Source organism: Phytophthora cinnamomi, assembly GCF_018691715.1.
Source record: "Phytophthora cinnamomi strain GKB4 chromosome Unknown Contig4, whole genome shotgun sequence".
Classification (NCBI taxonomy): Eukaryota; Oomycota; class Peronosporomycetes; order Peronosporales; family Peronosporaceae; genus Phytophthora; species Phytophthora cinnamomi.
Window position 1 is genome coordinate 961,613 of NW_027150937.1, and position 17,501 is coordinate 979,113.

The window sequence follows — 17,501 nt, forward strand, 5'->3', positions numbered from 1 at the left end:
TTATTAGTCGGTTAAGTACGAGTCGATGTTTGTCAAGTTGCCGTTGGCGTTGACGTCGAGTTGAGTTGAGGTGAGGTGCTGCTGGTTGTGGCAGTAATGTGTTGCTACGGTGCTACGTGCGACTGCGGAGAGGCGGCTCGACTGGACCAGACAGCGTCGTTGGCCATTTTGGTGCGGACGCATTCAGCTTTGCATCGACCCGCGCCGGCGGGAAGGGGTCACTTCAGCGAGCTGACCAGCGCCTCGGTTGCGGTGGTTGCGACGGTGTGGCGCCTATGCATTACATGTAGTCCCGCACGCACGTGGCCTCTACGAGCGCGGAGGTCGAGTGGTTTCTGCGGACCGGAGCCGCCTCGCACGCCAGTGGACAGACCGAGAGGCCGTTCCAGTTCAAGGCGAGCCGCGTCTCTCGCTGGCGGACAACGGATACTCGACGAAGACCTAAACGGCGATGGTATCCGTTGGTGCAATGCACGTCAGCGCAGCTTGCATCGTGACTGTCATCCGCACCGCATTCTCCTCTCCCCAGTCCGATCCGATCGGTGTCTGCGTCTGGTCGTAGTGCGACGGTCGACCGCGGCACGACGTGCGCCAGGCGTGCGCCGAAGTGGCGTGCTCGCTGGTCACCTTGTCTTTCAAGCAGAGACTCCGGCGGGCGGAGGAGGCTGGTGCTACTGGCGATTATAAGACGCTGACGGACGCAGCGCGAAGTGATCCATTCAGAGCGAGGCTTTCCACTGTGTAAAGAGCGCAGCAGCTAGCGCTTCTAGTGTGAAGGCCACGACAAGTGCAGCGCCGCCACCCGAAAGCAAGCCAAAACCCGAGAAGATCACCAGCTCGACGACGATTTGCAACTCAGACGCGTCGCGCGTGACGCACGTTTCACCACTCGCCTCCCTCTCACACTCAATCTTCACGATCCCTCCCGTCCATACAAAGTCGTCTTTCCCTGTCACTCCAAAACCACATACCCTTTCACTTCCACACAGCGCCTTCGGCGGGATTGTAGAAACCTGTCAATCACGCGCCATCCTGCTGGGGCACTAGCGACCGTCGCGCAGTCTCCGATCTCCTCTCGTCCGCGCCATCTCCCCCGCCATGCTGGGCCGCGTGCTGAAGGAGGTGAAGCTGCCGTTCCCGGACGACTTCTTCCCGGAGATGGAGCCGTCCGCGCAGCTGGCCGCCGACCTGCGGCTCTCGGCCTCGCGCCTGCTGGCCCAGACGCTGCAGGCCGAGGCGCCCGTGACGCGCGCGCACCCGAGCCAACGGCCGGACCAGTGGAAGCTCATCGGCGACCGCGGCGGCCTGCAGCTCTACCGCGAGCGCGGCTTCGCCAAGGGCAACGCCGTGCAGGTGAACGCGCTGGGCCAGATGGCTGGCAGCCTGGAGGACGTGCTGCTCGGGCTGTACGCCGCCTCCAACGGCGCGCTCAAGACGCAGCGCGCCATCATGCACGGCGACTTCCTGGACGCCGCCGTGCTGCACGTGCTGGAGGAGGACGCGCACAGCGAGGACGACACGGGCTTCTCCTTCCGCTTCGCGGGCCTCAAGTGGATGGCCAGCGCCCCCGCCGGCAAGCTCGTGCACAAGAGGGACCTGTGCTGGCACGAGCAGCTCGGTCGCGCGCCAGACGCCAACGGAGACGAGGTGGGCTACCTCGTCATGCAGTCCGTGCGGGTAGACGAGTGCCCGCCGTTCGAGCAGCAGGGTCTCACGCGGTCCACCGCCGCCGTGTGCTACATCTTCCGCCCGCTGCCGAACAATCTCGTGGCCGTCTACATGAAGGGCCAGCACGCGGTCGGAGGCAAATCCAGGACCTGGAGTGCAGACGCCATCATGACGGAGCTCTGGCTCGGCGTCGCCAGCGCGTTGGAGTGCACCAAGGCCAAGCGCCTGTCGAAGCTCGTGAGCGGCAAGGAGATGTTCGTCACCAGCGTGCAGTACGTTGCCTCTTTGGACGTGTTGCTCCGTGCGTTGAGCTTTGTGCTGACGTGTTTGTTTGCAGGAGCAAGACGTGTGATATCTGCGACTCGAAGCTCAAGATGCTCAAAACCAACCAGAACTGCAAGATCTGCGGCAAGAACGTGTGTGACCGCTGTCGGATGACCAAGATGATCTACCCGTCGCGCAACACTGGAAACTTCCCGTGCAGCTACTTCTTCTGCAAGCCGTGTCTGAACGACGCGAAGGAGAAGCTGTATGGCCGCGGTGCCACACGCGTGAGTTTCCACTCGGAGGATTCGTCAGGTCGGTCAGGATCGAATCGGTCCGGGTCGCCACGCTACGCGCGCGCGCCATCAGCTGGACGACCAGGGCTCTCAATGATGTCGTCGTCGTCTGACCCCACTCCAGGACAGCGTCAGCGTGTGGCGTCGCACGATCAAATTGGGTCAACCCACAGGACTCGAGGTGGCCAACCATCAAGCCCTCGAAGCAGCTCGAGCAGCTACGCCAGCGCGCGTGCTACGGCCTCGTCGGACCCGTCAATGTCTGTTTACAGTATGTCGTCTCTGAATGGGAGTGCTTTCAGCCACATCAACGATAACCTCAGCAGCTCCACTGGTGTTCAAAGTATGAGAGCGTTCCAGCCACCGTCGAGCCGACCATCAGGCCGGTCAGTGGAAAATCGCGCAGCTGTAGGGCCGGTCAAGATCCAGCGCTCTGGGAGCGATACACTGCGTCGCAATGCAGCATTCAGAGCCTATCCGAACAGCCGCATGCTAGCTCAGCACGCGATGACTCTCCCGGCCAGCCAGTCCTCCAACGGCAGTACGTACATGGGTAACCAGTCCATTGACAGCACGTACGACGTTGAAGGGAGCGAGACCTACCGTGGCCACGGGTTTATTAGTGACGATAGCGATATGAGTGACGAGTCATCGGATGAAGAAGTGCAAGTCACAATCCACGACAACCGGCGGCGACAACCCGTTAACATTTATGACGTTGACGAAGGCAGCGTGGTCGAGATCAACCGTGGTTCCAACTCCAGCAGCGACCCATCGACTGAGCCCGAGACAGTCGACATCTTCGAGAAGGACAAGCTGAAGTACATCAACTCTTTTCGCACCAACGATTCCGGAGCAATTGGCTCTGCTGGTGGCACGGTGACGTCGTCAAACGGCTCAAGTGACCAAGAAAATCTCATGGAGCGACTTATGCAGATCAATATGGCAGCTGAAGCAACCTATTTGATGGCTAAGTACAATTCCAACATCCAGGGAAATTCTTCAAGATAGGCGCACAAGCAGGGTGAAGGCGCGGAAGCAAGACGAAAGAAAAGTAGTTTTTGAGGAGGCTCGCCACTACTACCATCATCCCTCTTGCACCATATTAGCGCACGCATTAGTTCTAACTTATCCCTGAAACAAGCACCGTTGCCTTTCGATTGGATTCAAACCACATGGGTATTTGCTTCAGTCCACAGTCTTCTTGCCGAGACACCTCAAGTACGCCATTTGCCGGCGATATTCCATGATAGGAACGGCCGGACTTCCGCCTGTACGCACAAACAAACAGTAGTAAGCTCCCTGCGTTGTCTGAAAATGCACACAGTGCTGTCGTACCATAGGTGGCGTTCGACCCAAGGTGGTTCATGACGCCACTTTTCGCTGCGATGCGAACGTTGTCACCAATCTTCAAATGCTGCGCCACGCCAACCTGTCCGCCAATGTAGACGTTGTTTCCCAGTGTGGTGCTACCGGCGATGCCCGTCTGAGCTGCGATAACGCAGCCCGTCCCGATCTGCACGTTGTGGCCAATTTGAATCTGCTCGTCAAGGCACCGTTAGATCCAACATTCACGTTGAGAAAACAGTATTTCCCTGACCAGATTGTCGAGCTTGCAGCCTTTGCCGATAACCGTGTTGCGCCAGCTCCCGCGGTCAATCGCACAGTTCGCTCTACAAACACCAGCAACAGATTCAATACTCTGCCCTCATCTCAAAATGGCCAGCATCACCCGACACACCCGATCTCGACGTGGTCATGGATCTCCACGCTCAGCTCCTGGGGCTTCTTGGCGTGCTCGCCACTTGCATCCAGCATGAACCCGAAGCCGTCCTGGCCGATGCGAACGCCCGGGTGGACCACCACTTTGATGCCAATGGTGCAGTTCTGCAGCGTCACGTTGGCGCCAATAGTGGTGCCGTCGCCAACGACCACACCCGCCCCAACCGTGGTGAACGCGCCAATGCGGCAGTCCCTGCCGATCTACCACAGTATTTCGAACCGCATATATATGAAGCCGAAAGGTTAGAGGTACTACCCCATTGCGGTGGCTGGTGCACACAAGCAGGAGTCTGTCAAACCTTGGCGGAAGGGTGGATCGTCGTATTGGGGAACGCTTCGCTGGCGTTCGACGCCGCTGTCGAGAGCGCGCAAGCCGATTCTGACGCGCATCTCTGTGGAGCAGTAGCTGCAGCCCCTCTGTGAGCTATTGCAAGCGAAAGAGGCGAGCACCCGCGCGCGCAGCGGCCAGCAGCCTGCATGCGCACAGTCCACATCTCGCGCCACACGATCGTCGACCAAAAGCTCGGAGAGGTGTAATGTTCGCAGGGATAGGTAGTAAAATCACGATTAGTACTATATATCAATAATAGAAAGTATTAATAAAATTAGTATTAACGTCAGTATAAATTCCAAATATAGTCGTTATTACTAATATAAACTTATTAGAAAAAAACCACGATATTAGTACTAAACAAACTACTAAAAACCCTACTAAATTCCAGGGTGATGGTCAAGGTCAATATCTTCAAAGGACACGCGCAATGGGTGTCAAGCGGGTGGTTGCCGAGCTGCTCTGTCGTATTTTCCCGCTCATTTTGCATTTTGCTCCCTGAAGATCCTGATGCGGTGCTCCAGGCTGATTGCTGTGACGGAAACCGCGCCGTGTTGCATCTTCTTCTTCTTCGTTGTCATGTCTGCAGCAATGAACTCTGGGGTGATGCTGACCTTTCCAAAAGGTACGGCTATCACTACTTGGATCCATGGTTTGCTAGCATCTTACGCGGTCGCCTCTATGCGTAGATTTTGCAGTCCTGGGCGCGTTCTAACCTTCAGGAATAACCATCAACCGGATGGTAAGTCCTCCCCAGCAAGCAGTCAGGGGATATCTATGTCGAGTCAGGCTACGGAGGTGGATGAAGCTACCCTCGCGGAATCTGACAACCCTACTCAAGTAACAGCGAGTCGTAAATCTGGTGTTGGGATTCCGGCTGATATTGGCCATTACAAACTCTCCCGAGCTCGGGACGCCCGTTGCTCCACAACAGTTATTCGCGAGATAGAGTCCTTTCGACAGGCTCGTTTGTAATGAGCCCTCTCCGCACACGTACGAGCATTGAGCGAGCCCAGCGACAGCTAATTCTTCATCTCAACGACGAGGATATTGAGCGGATGAGGAAATGCTAACGTCATGTCTTGGAGCTACATTATGCACTAGCACTACTAATTTCTTAAAGACCAGAACGATAGCTATAGTAGTGCTAATAGTATTAGGCTTTGCAATGCGTTTGTCGTTTTCACCTAGTGTTTTGCCCGAGTTATAATATCTTGCGCCCGATATAAAAACAGATGGCCACTAACTCGACCAAGTTATTTTCACCAGCCTCGATATCGATCTCGATTTACGCTATCTGTGGTTGAATTGCCGATCCAAAAACGCATTTCGGGCCGATTTATTTTAAATCGCGATGGCTGTGTACGGATTATAATGCCGCGCTTTATATATATAAAATATGCAATTGAACACTTACACTTGACGAGTGGTCGGCGGATCGCGCTGCCGATCTGTCGAAGCACCGCAGTTTCCGAAAACCTTCATCGTGCACAAGTGCAGCATGCACTCTCCCGACTACCGTTGACGAGCTGTTTTTCTTATGCATGTGTATGGAATCTGTATGCAGTATGTTAGCGATATATCCTAACGTGCGAACACTGCAACGTTGGTACAAGTTGTTTTTGACCGATGGTGTGGTTGATCAAGGAGATCGAACTAACCGCTCGTCGCGTTGGCCGAGTGCCGTGGTTACCCGTGTTCGAAAGTACGTGAAAGCCCACCCTACATTTTATTTAGAGGAGCTACAGCGGTTCATACGAAACGCTTTTCCTAAAGTAAAATGGTAGCGTAGTATCAACATGTGGTCTTACCTGGCGGAGAGCTGCTCGCGCCACAGAGAAGCGGAAAGCGCAGTGTTGCAGGAGCTGCTCGTGCACTCACGAGCCGTTAAACACGTCCAACAGAGCCGTACCGGAGTAGCAGTAGCCGGCGACGTTACCTCGGTGTCCTGAGAACCAACGATGCGCCCGTTATGTTAAGTAGGAAGAGGCAGTGCGACTTACCTACGCCTGGAGGTCGTCTCGCATTTTTATGTCTTCGAATTATTTTATCTCAGAGATCGATCTAAGCCCTAAATCCGAGCGACAAAATATCTGCAAACCACAATAGATATAATATTACTACTGCCACTACTAATCTGCTCAGTGCTCCCAAACCCTGATGGCTACACTTGAAGAGCTCGCGTACGTGGCGCCACCTGCTACGGGGGACTTGGCTCGATGGGCTTGCAGGCAAGTGTCCATCGCTGCTGGACTCCAGGCTGGACTCCAGGCCCTGGAGCAAGCAAAGAGATCCCACTCCGATCTCTTCTCTCAGAGAAGCTCTGTGTGTCGAGACCGCCGCAACTTCACGAAGCAGCAAGCCTCGTGGCATCAACTCGTTCCAAGTCAGAGGCGCTGCATTCGATGAGTTGATGACTCGAGGTCCTTGCACTGCTGCCTGCCTTCCCGCGTTCATGAGTGTGACCGCGTCGGCCTCGCCTCACAATCCAAGCTGCGGCTTTCCCTTCAAGCCACTCGAACCATGGCGTCCAAGATGCTCAAGCTTTTCTCCCCGCTGACGCTCGGCGGCAAGACGAACCCCGTGCAATTGCAGCACCGCGTGATCATGGCGCCGCTCACGCGTCTCCGCACGGGCGAACAGGGCGTCCCTACGGACCTCGTGACCGAGTACTACTCGCAGCGCACCACTCCGGGTGGCCTGCTCATCGCCGAAGCCACGAACATCAGCCCCACGGCCCGCGGCTACTTCGGGTCGCCAGGGCTGTACACCCGGGAGCAGGTGCAGGCCTGGAAGAAGGTCACGGACGCTGTGCACGCGAAGGAGGGCAAGATCTTCGTGCAGCTCTGGCACTCTGGCCGCGTCGGCCACTCCATGAACCAGCCCAACGGGGAGCAACCCGTGTCGTCGTCCACGCTTCAGCTGGACGACGAGCTATCGTCTCCGGTCACGCGGGACGGTGTGAGACGTCCGTACAGCGTCCCGCGTGCCCTCGAGACGCACGAGATCCCGGGCATCGTGGCCGACTACAAGCGCGCCGCGGAGTACGCCATCGAGGCCGGCTTCGACGGCGTGGAGCTGCACGGCGCCAACGGCTACCTGCTCGAGCAGTTCCTGTGCGATAGCGTCAACAACCGCACGGATGCGTACGGCGGCAGCATTCAGAACCGCGCACGACTGACGCTCGAGACGCTGCAAGCTGTGCTGTCGAGTCTGGACTCGAGTCAGGTGGCCATCCGCGTGTCCCCGTTCGGCAACACCTTCGGCTGTACGGACTCGACCCCCGCGGAGACGTTCAGCTACCTGATCAAGCAGCTGCGGCCGCTGGACCTGGCCTACCTGCACATCGTGGAGCCGCGCGGACTGCACCCGACGGCGCAGAACGTGCCCGAGGGCGGCACCACCACGTTCAGCCGCGCGCTGTACGACGGCGTGCTCATGACGTCGTCCGGTTACGACCGCGCGGAGGGCGTCGAGGTCACGGAGAGCGGCCTGGCGGACTGCGTGGCGTACGGCCGCTCGTTCATCTCGAACCCGGACCTCGTGCGCCGGCTGGAGCTCGACGCGCCGTGGAACGAGTACGACTACCAGACGTTCTACCCGAGTCCGAAGCTCCCGGAGTCCGCGGGCTACACCGACTACCCCACGCTCGAGCTGAAGGCGCGAATCTGATGACCTCCGAATCGGTTGCCATCAGATCAAAGAGTTGCGCATGCTGTAAGTCATCTCTACGTTGATGCTAGTTCACAACTTGTGAATTACTTGTGAATCACATGAAATGTTGCTGCGTGCAGTTTGTCCTTGAAAGTGTCTACACGTATCAGCTTGAGCACGTTGACGTCAACAGGTTGTTCAAGCGAGCACAGCTGCTCGGGTGTGTCGAGCTCATTTCAGTCCCCAAGCCGCAGTCTCCATCGCAAGCGAACGTCTCCACTGACTCATGGCCTCGACATCCCCGAAACTCTTCTCCCCGCTGACGCTTGGCGGCAGGAAGAACCCCGTGCAATTGCAGCACCGCGTGGTGATGGCCCCGCTCACGCGACTGCGCACGGGGGAGCAGGGCGTGCCCACGGACCTGGTCGCCGAGTACTACGCCCAACGCAGCACTCCCGGCGGACTTATCGTCGCTGAGGCGACCAACATCAGCCCCACGGCCCGCGGCTACTTTGGCGCCCCGGGCTTGTTCACCGCGGAGCAGGTCGAGGGCTGGAAGAAGGTCACGCGCGCCGTGCACGCCAAGGGCGGCAAGATCTTCGTGCAGCTCTGGCACACGGGGCGTGTGGGGCACCCGTTGAACCAGCCGAACGAAATGCTGCCCGTGTCGTCGTCCGCTGTCGGACTGGACGGGATCAAGACGTCCGCCGTCACCCGAGAGGGGAGACGGAGCTACGTCACGCCGCGCGCGCTGGAGACCGACGAGATCCCGGGCGTCGTCGCCGACTACAAGCGCGCAGCAGAAAATGCCATCGCCGCAGGATTCGACGGTGTCGAGCTGCACGGCGCCAATGGATACCTGCTGGAGCAGTTCCTGTGTGACGGTGTGAACAAGCGCACTGACAGATACGGCGGCAGCATTGAGAACCGCGCCCGATTGATGCTCGAGGCACTCGACGCCGTGTTGTCGAGCCTGGACTCGAGTCAGGTGGCCATCCGCTTGTCGCCGTTTGGTGTCACCTTCGGCTGCACGGACTCGACACCCGAGGAGACTTACGGCTATGTGTTGGAGAAGCTGAACACGCGGGACCTGGCCTACGTGCACATCGTGGAGCCGCGCGGCTTCCACTTCAGGGGGCCCCGCGTACCCAAGGACGGCACGACTCCGTTCTGCCGCCCGCGCTACAACGGTGTGCTCATGACGTCGTCCGGGTTCGACCGCGCGGAGGGCATCAAGGTCACGGAGAGCGGCCTGGCCGACTGCGTGGCGTACGGCCGGCCGTTCATCTCGAACCCGGACTTCGTGCGCCGCCTGGAAGTCGGCGCGCCGTGGAACCCCTGGGACCGCAAGACGTTCTACGTGCCGGCGAGCGGGCCGCTCTCGCTCGGCTACACCGACTACCCGACGCTAGAGAGCAAGTCCTCGTTGTAGACCATTGCATACCATGCGATTAAAATTCAGGTGTGGGACGTTCGTCTACAGTCTGTACGTTGAAGTAGGTGTCCACAGACGTTCGTCCTCCAGTCCCCACTACATGTTGGTCCTCACTGTTTGCGCCAAAGCGCGATGCAGTGCTCTGGGCATACCCACAAGCAGCGCGCCGCTGTCCTACGGAGACGTACCCACTTGTGCATTGCGCTCTTGCGCTCCTCTTGCTCCGCACCGCCGACTGTCGAATTTCACTACGCGCCCCGAGTTTTCAGCGGGGATTTGAACCGCTTCAACCAGGTCAGCCAACGCCAACAACCTCCACTGCACTGTCAACACAGCTCTGCCACGCCAGCATCAATCGCTGCCGCATCAGCCTTCACTTGCAGAGTGACCACGTCCGTCGTGTCCTCCGTGGGTGTCCAGTTACAGCGCGTCAATCCCGCCGCATCCTCTCGGCGGCCAATCGCCGGAGCGTTCGGTGCCCCTGGTCTCACTTGTCAATTCGCCGAGTCCCGCGCACATCAACCAACGTCCGTCCGTGTCCATCGCCATGAGCAGCGGACGCAGCACCGAGGACCTCCGCGCGCGTCTGCAGTCTCTCCGCGCGTCGACGGCGTCGCAGCCGCAGCAGCGCCAAGAACCGGTTCGAGACTGGGGCGACACGTTCCAGCTGGACGAGCTCGAGGAGCTGCAGTCGATGCTGGAGCAGGACGCCGGGGACTACGTCAGCAGTGACACAGAGCAGTACGACGCCGCGCCGTCGTCGGGGCTGTCGACCCCGGACGGGCCCGACGTCTGGCGCGACACGAGACCCTCGAGCCACTCGTACGTGGACGAACCTCACGCCGACCAGCCCCTCGAGAGGCAGCTCTCGTATCGCCAGCCAGGTCTCAACCCGGCGGTGGAGGAGACGTACGAGGCGGCGTTCCGCCTCATCCAGTTGGCAGCAGAGGCGGAGCGCAGCGGCAATCCGCTGCAGGCCATCCAGCTGTACACGGATGCCGGGGACGTACTGATCAAAGTGGGGAAGGGGGAGCCGGACCCGCTGCTGAAGCAAGGCATCCGGGAGAAGGCCAACGAGATCATGAAGCGGGCGGAGGAGCTGGACGAATGGTACTACTCGGTGCAGGAGAGCGCACGCAAGGCGGCGCTGCCGCCTCAACTGCAGATTCAGAGGACGCAGGTACCGAGGGTGCAGGAGGCGTGGCAGGGCCGCAAACCGACGCTGAGCCAGGCGCCCGAGTTCACGCACATGCGCTACACTGCCGTGTCGACGAAAGACCCTGTGAAGTTCTCCGACGACGGCTTCCAACTGAGAGTTGAGGAGACTGGCAAGAAGATTCGGGTGTTTATCACCATCACCATGTACAATGAAGAAGGCAGCGAGCTGCAGGGCACGCTCACGGGCATCGCGAGGAACTTGGAGTTCATGGCAGAGCAGTGGGGCGATCGGGCGTGGGAGAGCGTCGCTGTTGCTGTGGTATCTGATGGACGGACCAAAGCTAGCGCGTCCTGTTTGGATTTTTTGACAGGACTGGGCGCTTTCGATGAGGAGATCATGACGGTCACGAGCATGGGTGTCGATGTGCAACTGCACCTGTTCGAGGCTACGGTGCAGCTTGTGCGTGACGACAACTTTGAGTCGTTCTACCCGCCAATTCAGCTCATTTATGCGCTCAAGGAAAACAATGCAGGAAAGCTGAACTCCCATCTGTGGTTCTTCAATGCCTTCTCGGAGCAGCTACTGCCTACGTATACTGTGCTGGTGGACGTCGGGACAATTCCTGGTCCGACTTCAATTTTCAGGCTCGTTCGCAGCATGGACCGTAACCCACAGATCGGTGGTGTCGCTGGTGAAATCGCCGTAGACCACCCGAATTACTTCAATCCGGTCATCGCGGCGCAGCATTTCGAGTACAAGATCTCTAATATCATGGATAAATCTCTCGAGTCCGTGCTGGGCTTCATCAGTGTACTACCAGGAGCGTTTTCCGCCTATCGCTACGAGGCCATCCGTGCTGAAAAAGGTGTGGGTCCGTTGCCGGAATACTTCAAAAGTCTCACGACTTCGACACGGGACTTGGGGCCGTTCAAGGGCAACATGTACCTAGCAGAAGACCGCATCTTGTGTTTCGAGTTATTGGCACGACGCGGGCGAAATTGGACGATGCACTACGTTAAAGATGCAATTGCGCGCACCGATGTCCCCGAAACGCTGGTCGACCTCATCAAGCAGCGACGGCGATGGCTCAATGGAAGCTTCTTTGCGGGATTGTTCGCAATCAGCAACTTCAGTCGTGTGTGGAAGGAGAGCGGACATAGTTTACCGCGCAAGATCGTCCTCACGCTGCAGTTTATTTATTTGAGCGTGCAAAATGTGCTGAGCTGGTTCCTGCTGAGCAATCTTTTCCTCACGTTCTACTATGTGCTCACGCTAACGCTGTACAGCAAGTATCCAGCGTTGTTGGCCATCGTGTTGGGTATTTACCTGGCTATCGTGGGAGGAATTGTGGTTTTTGCACTCGGCAATCGCCCCGAGAAGCGTACTGCCGCCTTTTACTCCTTCAGCTACGTATTTATGGGCCTCGTCATGCTCGTGGTCTCGGTCATCTCCATCTACGGTCTGGTTGCGGATGTCAGTGTCACCGATCCGCGGAAAAACCTCGCTACGTGCAGTGTGTCGAATTTCGAGTTGGTGGGAGGTGTCGTGACGGCGATTGGCCTCGTGTTCGCTTCAGCTTTCATCCACGGCGAGTTCTCTGTGTTACTCAGCACGCTCCAGTACTACTTCATGCTGCCAACGTTTGTGGTACGTCTGCATCTACTGGTTGTTGTTGTTTGCCCTTTCCTGACTTTAGCTTTTGCTGGCACAACAGAACATCCTGGGTATCTACGCTTACAGCAATCTGCACGACCTCAGCTGGGGTACAAAAGGACTGGAGACAGGTCACGGCACAGCCAAGATGGCTCAGGGCAATGGCGACCTGAAGGAGATCGTCGCGCAGCAGAAGCGCATCGAGGCCGAGAAGCAGCGCGCGGCCAAGGAAAAAGAGGACGTGGACAACAGTTTCCGGGCATTCCGGTCATCACTGCTGTTGTTCTGGCTCGTGACGAACGCCGTGTGGATGTACTGCATGACGTACTTCGTGTCGAGCTCGTGCTACCTCAAGTTCATCTCTTACGTCGTGGCTATCTTCAACATCGTGCGCTTCCTCGGGTCCGCGGTGTTCCTGTGTTTTCGCATCGCTCGGCGACTGGGAACCTGCGGCGCCTCACGCGCCGGCGGTGTCGGTCGCAACTATCAAGCACACCTGCCGGCCGAGTGGCAGGCGCACTACAAGCGCAGCAGCAACGCGACCACCGAGACGGGCACTACTGGAACCGGCCAAGTCGGTCTCAACATCTCGGAGCTCAGCTCCCCCACAACTACCAACTACAACAACATGGAAGACGCGCGCTAGTAACGTTAGCGCGGAATAAAAGCTTCAATCCTCAATGCAGACTAACGTCAGCGTTGCAGTTGAAGTGAACATGCATGTGTGTCGACCACCGAAATACGATGTAAAGAACACCATTTTGGTTAGTCACGTTATTCGACGCGATGCTGAACGTGCTGCCGCCGCAGTGGCGGGACCCCATGCAGTGGGGCTTCGTGTGCGTCGCCGCGTTCGTTCGCGCCGTCAGCTGTTTCATGCGCTATGCGGGCATCGTCTGCGTGGCCGTCGGCATGGGTGCGCGCGCTTGGCGTCGCTGTCTGCCGAAAAAAAAAAACGTTTTATTGATTTCATTTTTGAACTTGTCGACTGCAGCGCTGATCTTCCTCGTCGGGGGCGTGTTCATGCACGCAATCATCCCCATTATGGCGGATACGACGCTGCAGGTAAGATGAGGTGGAGTTGGGGTGTGGATGGTGGTGGGGTGTTGGTTTTTGAGCGTTGTTTTGTTGGTGCTTGTTTCAGTTGATATTCCATTTGGTGGTGGCGATGGTGTTACTGTTCAATATCTACTTTAATTACGCACTGTGCGTCGCCACAGACCCGGTACCAGTTGCAGTTGCTGTAGTTGTGTGGTGGGTGATGCGTTCTACTCACTCCACCTTTTGATTCAGGGAGTCATCACGGCCAAGTGGAAGGACGAAGCGGATTTCTGGGACGTGGAGGCGGAGAACGCCAACGAGGAGGAAGAACATGAGGAAGAGGAAAGTGATTCGGAGCAGGCAGAAGACGACGGTGAACAGGAGGGTGCGGAAACGGAGCTGCTCCCGAGGATCCGACCGAGTGCGTTGACTCCCGATGGAAAAAAGACAGGGGGTCGGGTGCAGTTGCCACGAGTGCAGCTTGTGGACCCTCAGAGTGTGGCGAGACAGAGAGGCCGCTACCCGAACGCTGGAGACGGTATCACGTTTTGCCGAAGGTGTCGCCATTTCCGACCGCCTCGTGCTCACCACTGCTCCGTGTGCGATCGGTGCATCGCTCACTTGGACCACCACTGCCCGTGGGTGAACAACTGCATTGGACGTGACAACTATCGGGTAACGATGAGTGGAGAGCAATTCAGATGGGACGAACATCTCACGTGTTTTTGTTATGCTGTGCAGTACTTCTTCACTTTTCTAGTGTGGCTTGCGGTGGGATGTTACTACGCAGCCTACATGAGCTACAGGGCAGCTTACACGGATCTGAGCCGCGAACAATACGCGAAAGCAAGTCGACAGCCAGCTTGTTTACTTGTATTCCTCGTGAGCTGACCACTAGGACTGTCATGTTGTACATGTAGATGCTCGTGCTGGCACAAGTGAGTTCGCTCCACATTTCCGCATCAAATATGCTCCAGTTCGCCTTCGCCATGTCTGGTGCTGCGGGCTTGGCTGTGAGCATCCTCACAACTTGGCACATTTATCTCATCTTCACAGCCCAGGTAAGATATGACATCTATGCTTTGATAAACTACTAGCGCCACGCTGATAAAGTTTGTGTTGCTAGACCTCGGTGGAGCTGCAGATCAATCGCCACCCGCGCAATCGCCGTCTTCACGACGGAAAAGTGGTGAGCCCGTATGAAACTGGCAGTATACACGGCAACTGGGAGCTAGTTTTCGGGCGGTGCAACTACAAGCTTTTGTCGCTCATGCCGAGCACGCGCTGTCCGCCGAATCCGCGGACGCTTACTAAGAGAAAACGCCGCGCTCCATGCAGAGTAAAGCCTGCTGGTGCTGCAGGATCCCATTCTCCTGACGCTATGGTATGAAACACGACAAGTGCAATTCAGCGATACACGTTTATGACGATGCCAGATAATCTAAGGCTGGCTGGTGCGGGTGAAGGTGTAGATGCAGTACACGTCACTCATCTCGTTGAAGTGCAGAGCGAACAGTTCAGCCACAGCGTCGTTGCCCACGAGCGGGTTGGTCTTGTAGTCCTCGGGGACCTCCTCAACAGTGCAGCTGAATCCGCGCGATTCCATTGCCTCCTTGAACTCCACAAGCGAGTGCCGAGCCTGGGAAGCAACGTGCACGAACCGACCGTCGGCCGCCAGCATGCCGTCCACCACGTTGACAAGCACCGGCACGATCTCCTGGTGGTACACAAGGTCCGAACCGAAGAGCACGTCGAACTTGTCGCCGTCGCAGGTAATCGGCCAGGTCTCGCGCTGAGCCCAGTCAATAGCTTCAACCTGGACGATTCCCTCCTCATTCAATTTGCTCTCCTTCAGAGACTCCGCCTGCTCGCGCTGCGCACGAATGGCCTTGCAGTCGGCCTTGTGCTTCTTCCACGCCTTCTTCTGACACTCGCGAGAGCAGTAGGCAACCGATCTGCAACCACCGCATGTCATCAGCTTGCCCTCCGGATTGTCAGGAGTGAAGCGCTGAACAGCACCGCATCGGCCGCAGCAGTCGAGCACAGGAGCCTCCTGCTTCTCCTCAGCATCTGCCCCAGCCTTCTTCTCAGCAGATTTCTTGTTGAGCTCAAGATTATGCTCGAGGTTCTGAATGGTGTGCGCGAACAAATCGGAGAGCACGACGCGCGCGGCGTTCGTGTATTTGTGCACCGCAAGGCCGCTGACACCGCAGCCCGAGCCCAGCTCGCACACCTGTTTGCCGTCGAAGACGTCGCGGTGGTCAATCACCCAGCGACTCAAAATCAGCGCCGCAGACCAGATGGACACGCCGGTGATGTCCTCCTCGGCAGTAGAGCCGAACGCGTCCTTGCTCCACTCCAACGCCAGCTCCCTGGCACGCAGCGTCGGCAGGCCGGGGGCGAAGTCGAACTCCAGCACGGTCTCCTGCAGAACCTTGGGCGAGTTGGCGTCCGCCTCGTCTCCGTCCTCCTCCACCTCCTCCTTAATGGCGTCCTTGCCCATGCCCGTGCCCTCCGCCAGACGCTCCTCCGACGCCGAGCTGTGCTCCAGCAGCATGGCCACTGCAGTCGCACGAATAACCCAAGAAACCCCGTGAGCACCAGCACAAAAATCCCACCACTAACACCCAGCTCCCGACTCACAGATCTCCGTGTCTTCACACTGGAAGGCCTCCGTGACGCAGCCGCGGCCGAAGCTGTTGCGCGCCAGCACGTCCAGGTCCTTCACGCCGTCCACCAGCAGCCTCACCACCTCGCGGTGCTTGTTCTGCACGGCCCAGTCTGCAATAAAACCCACGTCAGCGTAAAATAATCCACCACCGGAAAAGCTTCCCCAGTCTCACGTACGCAGAGGCAGGTTCCCGCTGGCGTTGGGCACGTGGCGTGCCCCGTTGTTCAGCAGTTCACGCACGCACTCCACGAAGCCGTTGGCGCAGGCTGCAACAGTGCACCATAAAATCCAATCACCCAAACACACACATCAGCTCAATGTGGGTCAATCAATGTGGGTGGGAGAGCGTTGACGCCAGTGACGCACCCATGTGGAGCGGCGTGTTGAGCGTCTCCGGCTGCACGAAGTTCACGAACGCATCCCGCTCCACGCCGTCCACCGACTGCAGCAGAGTCTTGAGCTCCTCCTCGTCTCCGAAGCGCGCGCACTTGAGCACCTCCTCCGCCATCGTCGCTGCTGCTGGTCAAGTCTCTTGGCGTCGACGCAGGTACAGGATTATGATGGAGCTTGAGCCATCCGTCGCGAGAACCAATGAGCACACGAGGGAATTAGGGATAATATACATGGGTTTAGTGGTATCAGATGCACTAAATTGAAGCTGATTCCCTGGTTTTACTGACCCATTTCAAATTTCGAGAGGGTGAGAGCACTCTGCTGGAAGATCGAGCGAGTAAGCGGCAGTAGTAAGGGAACGCAATCAAGTTGCAGGTATGCATTGGAGACTATGTGTTCAAAATGTTGGGGTATGGTGGCAGGGGCACGGGATATTTACCTGTGGAAGGCTACATGACGCCGAGGAACAGCATGCAAAATGCAACCGTTGAAGACTATTCCGAGGTGGGGGTTATGTTATTCTCTCTCTTTCCCTCCGTTTCGTGTTGCTTCAGCTGATTTTCAAGATATGTTGTGGATGCATACCAGCCTATGGAGGAAGCACTAGATAATTCGATCGATGTGGGCAATGGGTCAGACGGTTCAAGTAGCGATCCCAGCAGTTTCAGTGATGAATCTGGCTCTAGCAGCGGTTCTAGTGACGAATCCGATGCACGTCAATCACGACCTGGTAAATTTCTCCGCAAGTTAACTCCTTCGGGAGAATAGTGATACTGAGTTAGAGCTCTCGATGGCTTTCACAGTACTCCAGTCAGCTTGGGGCCCAAGCTTACGTGTCTCAACTGGAGCACATGTCGATCGAGCACATTCGCATTCGAGAGGCGCGACTTCGTAATGCTGAGAAAGAACTAAGCGTGGCACGGATGCGTACACAGTAAGGGACTGGCAATGGCATGGTATACCTAGAGTGCAACGCATCCGGTAAAACTGCTGTGAACGGCAAGGGCCAGATCTGTAGGAGTACGATCGATGTGTATGGTTTCGAGCTATCGAGCAATAACTTCGAAATCCGCCGCCTTATTGATGGCCAAAGTCTTGCTGTTTTTATGACGCCTTCTGCAACTGGCAGTGCAATTGAAATGGAGCTCAATGAT

The 17,501-nt window shown here is 57.3% G+C and overlaps 7 protein-coding genes across 7 annotated transcripts; 5 read left to right on the plus strand and 2 right to left on the minus strand.

Moving 5' to 3' along the window:
* Positions 1-1,098: 1,098 nt before the first annotated feature.
* IUM83_05380 (uncharacterized protein) lies at positions 1,099-3,239 on the plus strand (the record flags this gene model as incomplete). The annotated part of the gene is made up of 2 exons (XM_067929515.1): positions 1,099-1,940; positions 2,006-3,239. The coding sequence occupies 2 exons, from the start codon at positions 1,099-1,101 to the stop codon at positions 3,237-3,239; spliced, it is 2,076 nt and encodes a 691-aa protein (XP_067799756.1).
* A 177-nt stretch (positions 3,240-3,416) lies between these two features.
* IUM83_05381 (UDP-3-O-[3-hydroxymyristoyl] glucosamine N-acyltransferase) lies at positions 3,417-4,504 on the minus strand (the record flags this gene model as incomplete). The annotated part of the gene is made up of 5 exons (XM_067929516.1): positions 3,417-3,499; positions 3,567-3,768; positions 3,829-3,901; positions 3,970-4,211; positions 4,310-4,504. The coding sequence occupies 5 exons, from the start codon at positions 4,502-4,504 to the stop codon at positions 3,417-3,419; spliced, it is 795 nt and encodes a 264-aa protein (XP_067799602.1).
* Positions 4,505-6,864: 2,360 nt separating this feature from the next.
* On the plus strand, positions 6,865-8,146 carry IUM83_05382 (12-oxophytodienoate reductase 1; the record flags this gene model as incomplete). The annotated part of the gene is made up of 3 exons (XM_067929517.1): positions 6,865-7,961; positions 8,039-8,058; positions 8,136-8,146. The coding sequence occupies 3 exons, from the start codon at positions 6,865-6,867 to the stop codon at positions 8,144-8,146; spliced, it is 1,128 nt and encodes a 375-aa protein (XP_067799552.1).
* A 135-nt stretch (positions 8,147-8,281) lies between these two features.
* Positions 8,282-9,427, plus strand: IUM83_05383 (putative 12-oxophytodienoate reductase; the record flags this gene model as incomplete). Its single annotated transcript, XM_067929518.1, has 1 exon — positions 8,282-9,427. The coding sequence occupies one exon, from the start codon at positions 8,282-8,284 to the stop codon at positions 9,425-9,427; it is 1,146 nt and encodes a 381-aa protein (XP_067799553.1).
* A 550-nt stretch (positions 9,428-9,977) lies between these two features.
* IUM83_05384 (chitin synthase 2) lies at positions 9,978-12,888 on the plus strand (the record flags this gene model as incomplete). The annotated part of the gene is made up of 2 exons (XM_067929519.1): positions 9,978-12,236; positions 12,304-12,888. 2 exons carry the CDS (start codon positions 9,978-9,980, stop codon positions 12,886-12,888), a joined length of 2,844 nt encoding a protein of 947 aa, XP_067799554.1.
* Positions 12,889-13,028: 140 nt separating this feature from the next.
* On the plus strand, positions 13,029-14,673 carry IUM83_05385 (putative palmitoyltransferase; the record flags this gene model as incomplete). Its single annotated transcript, XM_067929520.1, has 7 exons — positions 13,029-13,158; positions 13,237-13,307; positions 13,387-13,467; positions 13,536-13,958; positions 14,025-14,129; positions 14,204-14,344; positions 14,410-14,673. 7 exons carry the CDS (start codon positions 13,029-13,031, stop codon positions 14,671-14,673), a joined length of 1,215 nt encoding a protein of 404 aa, XP_067799555.1.
* A 51-nt stretch (positions 14,674-14,724) lies between these two features.
* Positions 14,725-16,462, minus strand: IUM83_05386 (Ankyrin repeat-containing protein YAR1; the record flags this gene model as incomplete). Its single annotated transcript, XM_067929521.1, has 4 exons — positions 14,725-15,845; positions 15,927-16,064; positions 16,131-16,220; positions 16,321-16,462. The coding sequence occupies 4 exons, from the start codon at positions 16,460-16,462 to the stop codon at positions 14,725-14,727; spliced, it is 1,491 nt and encodes a 496-aa protein (XP_067799677.1).
* Between the last annotated feature and the right edge of the window lie 1,039 nt (positions 16,463-17,501).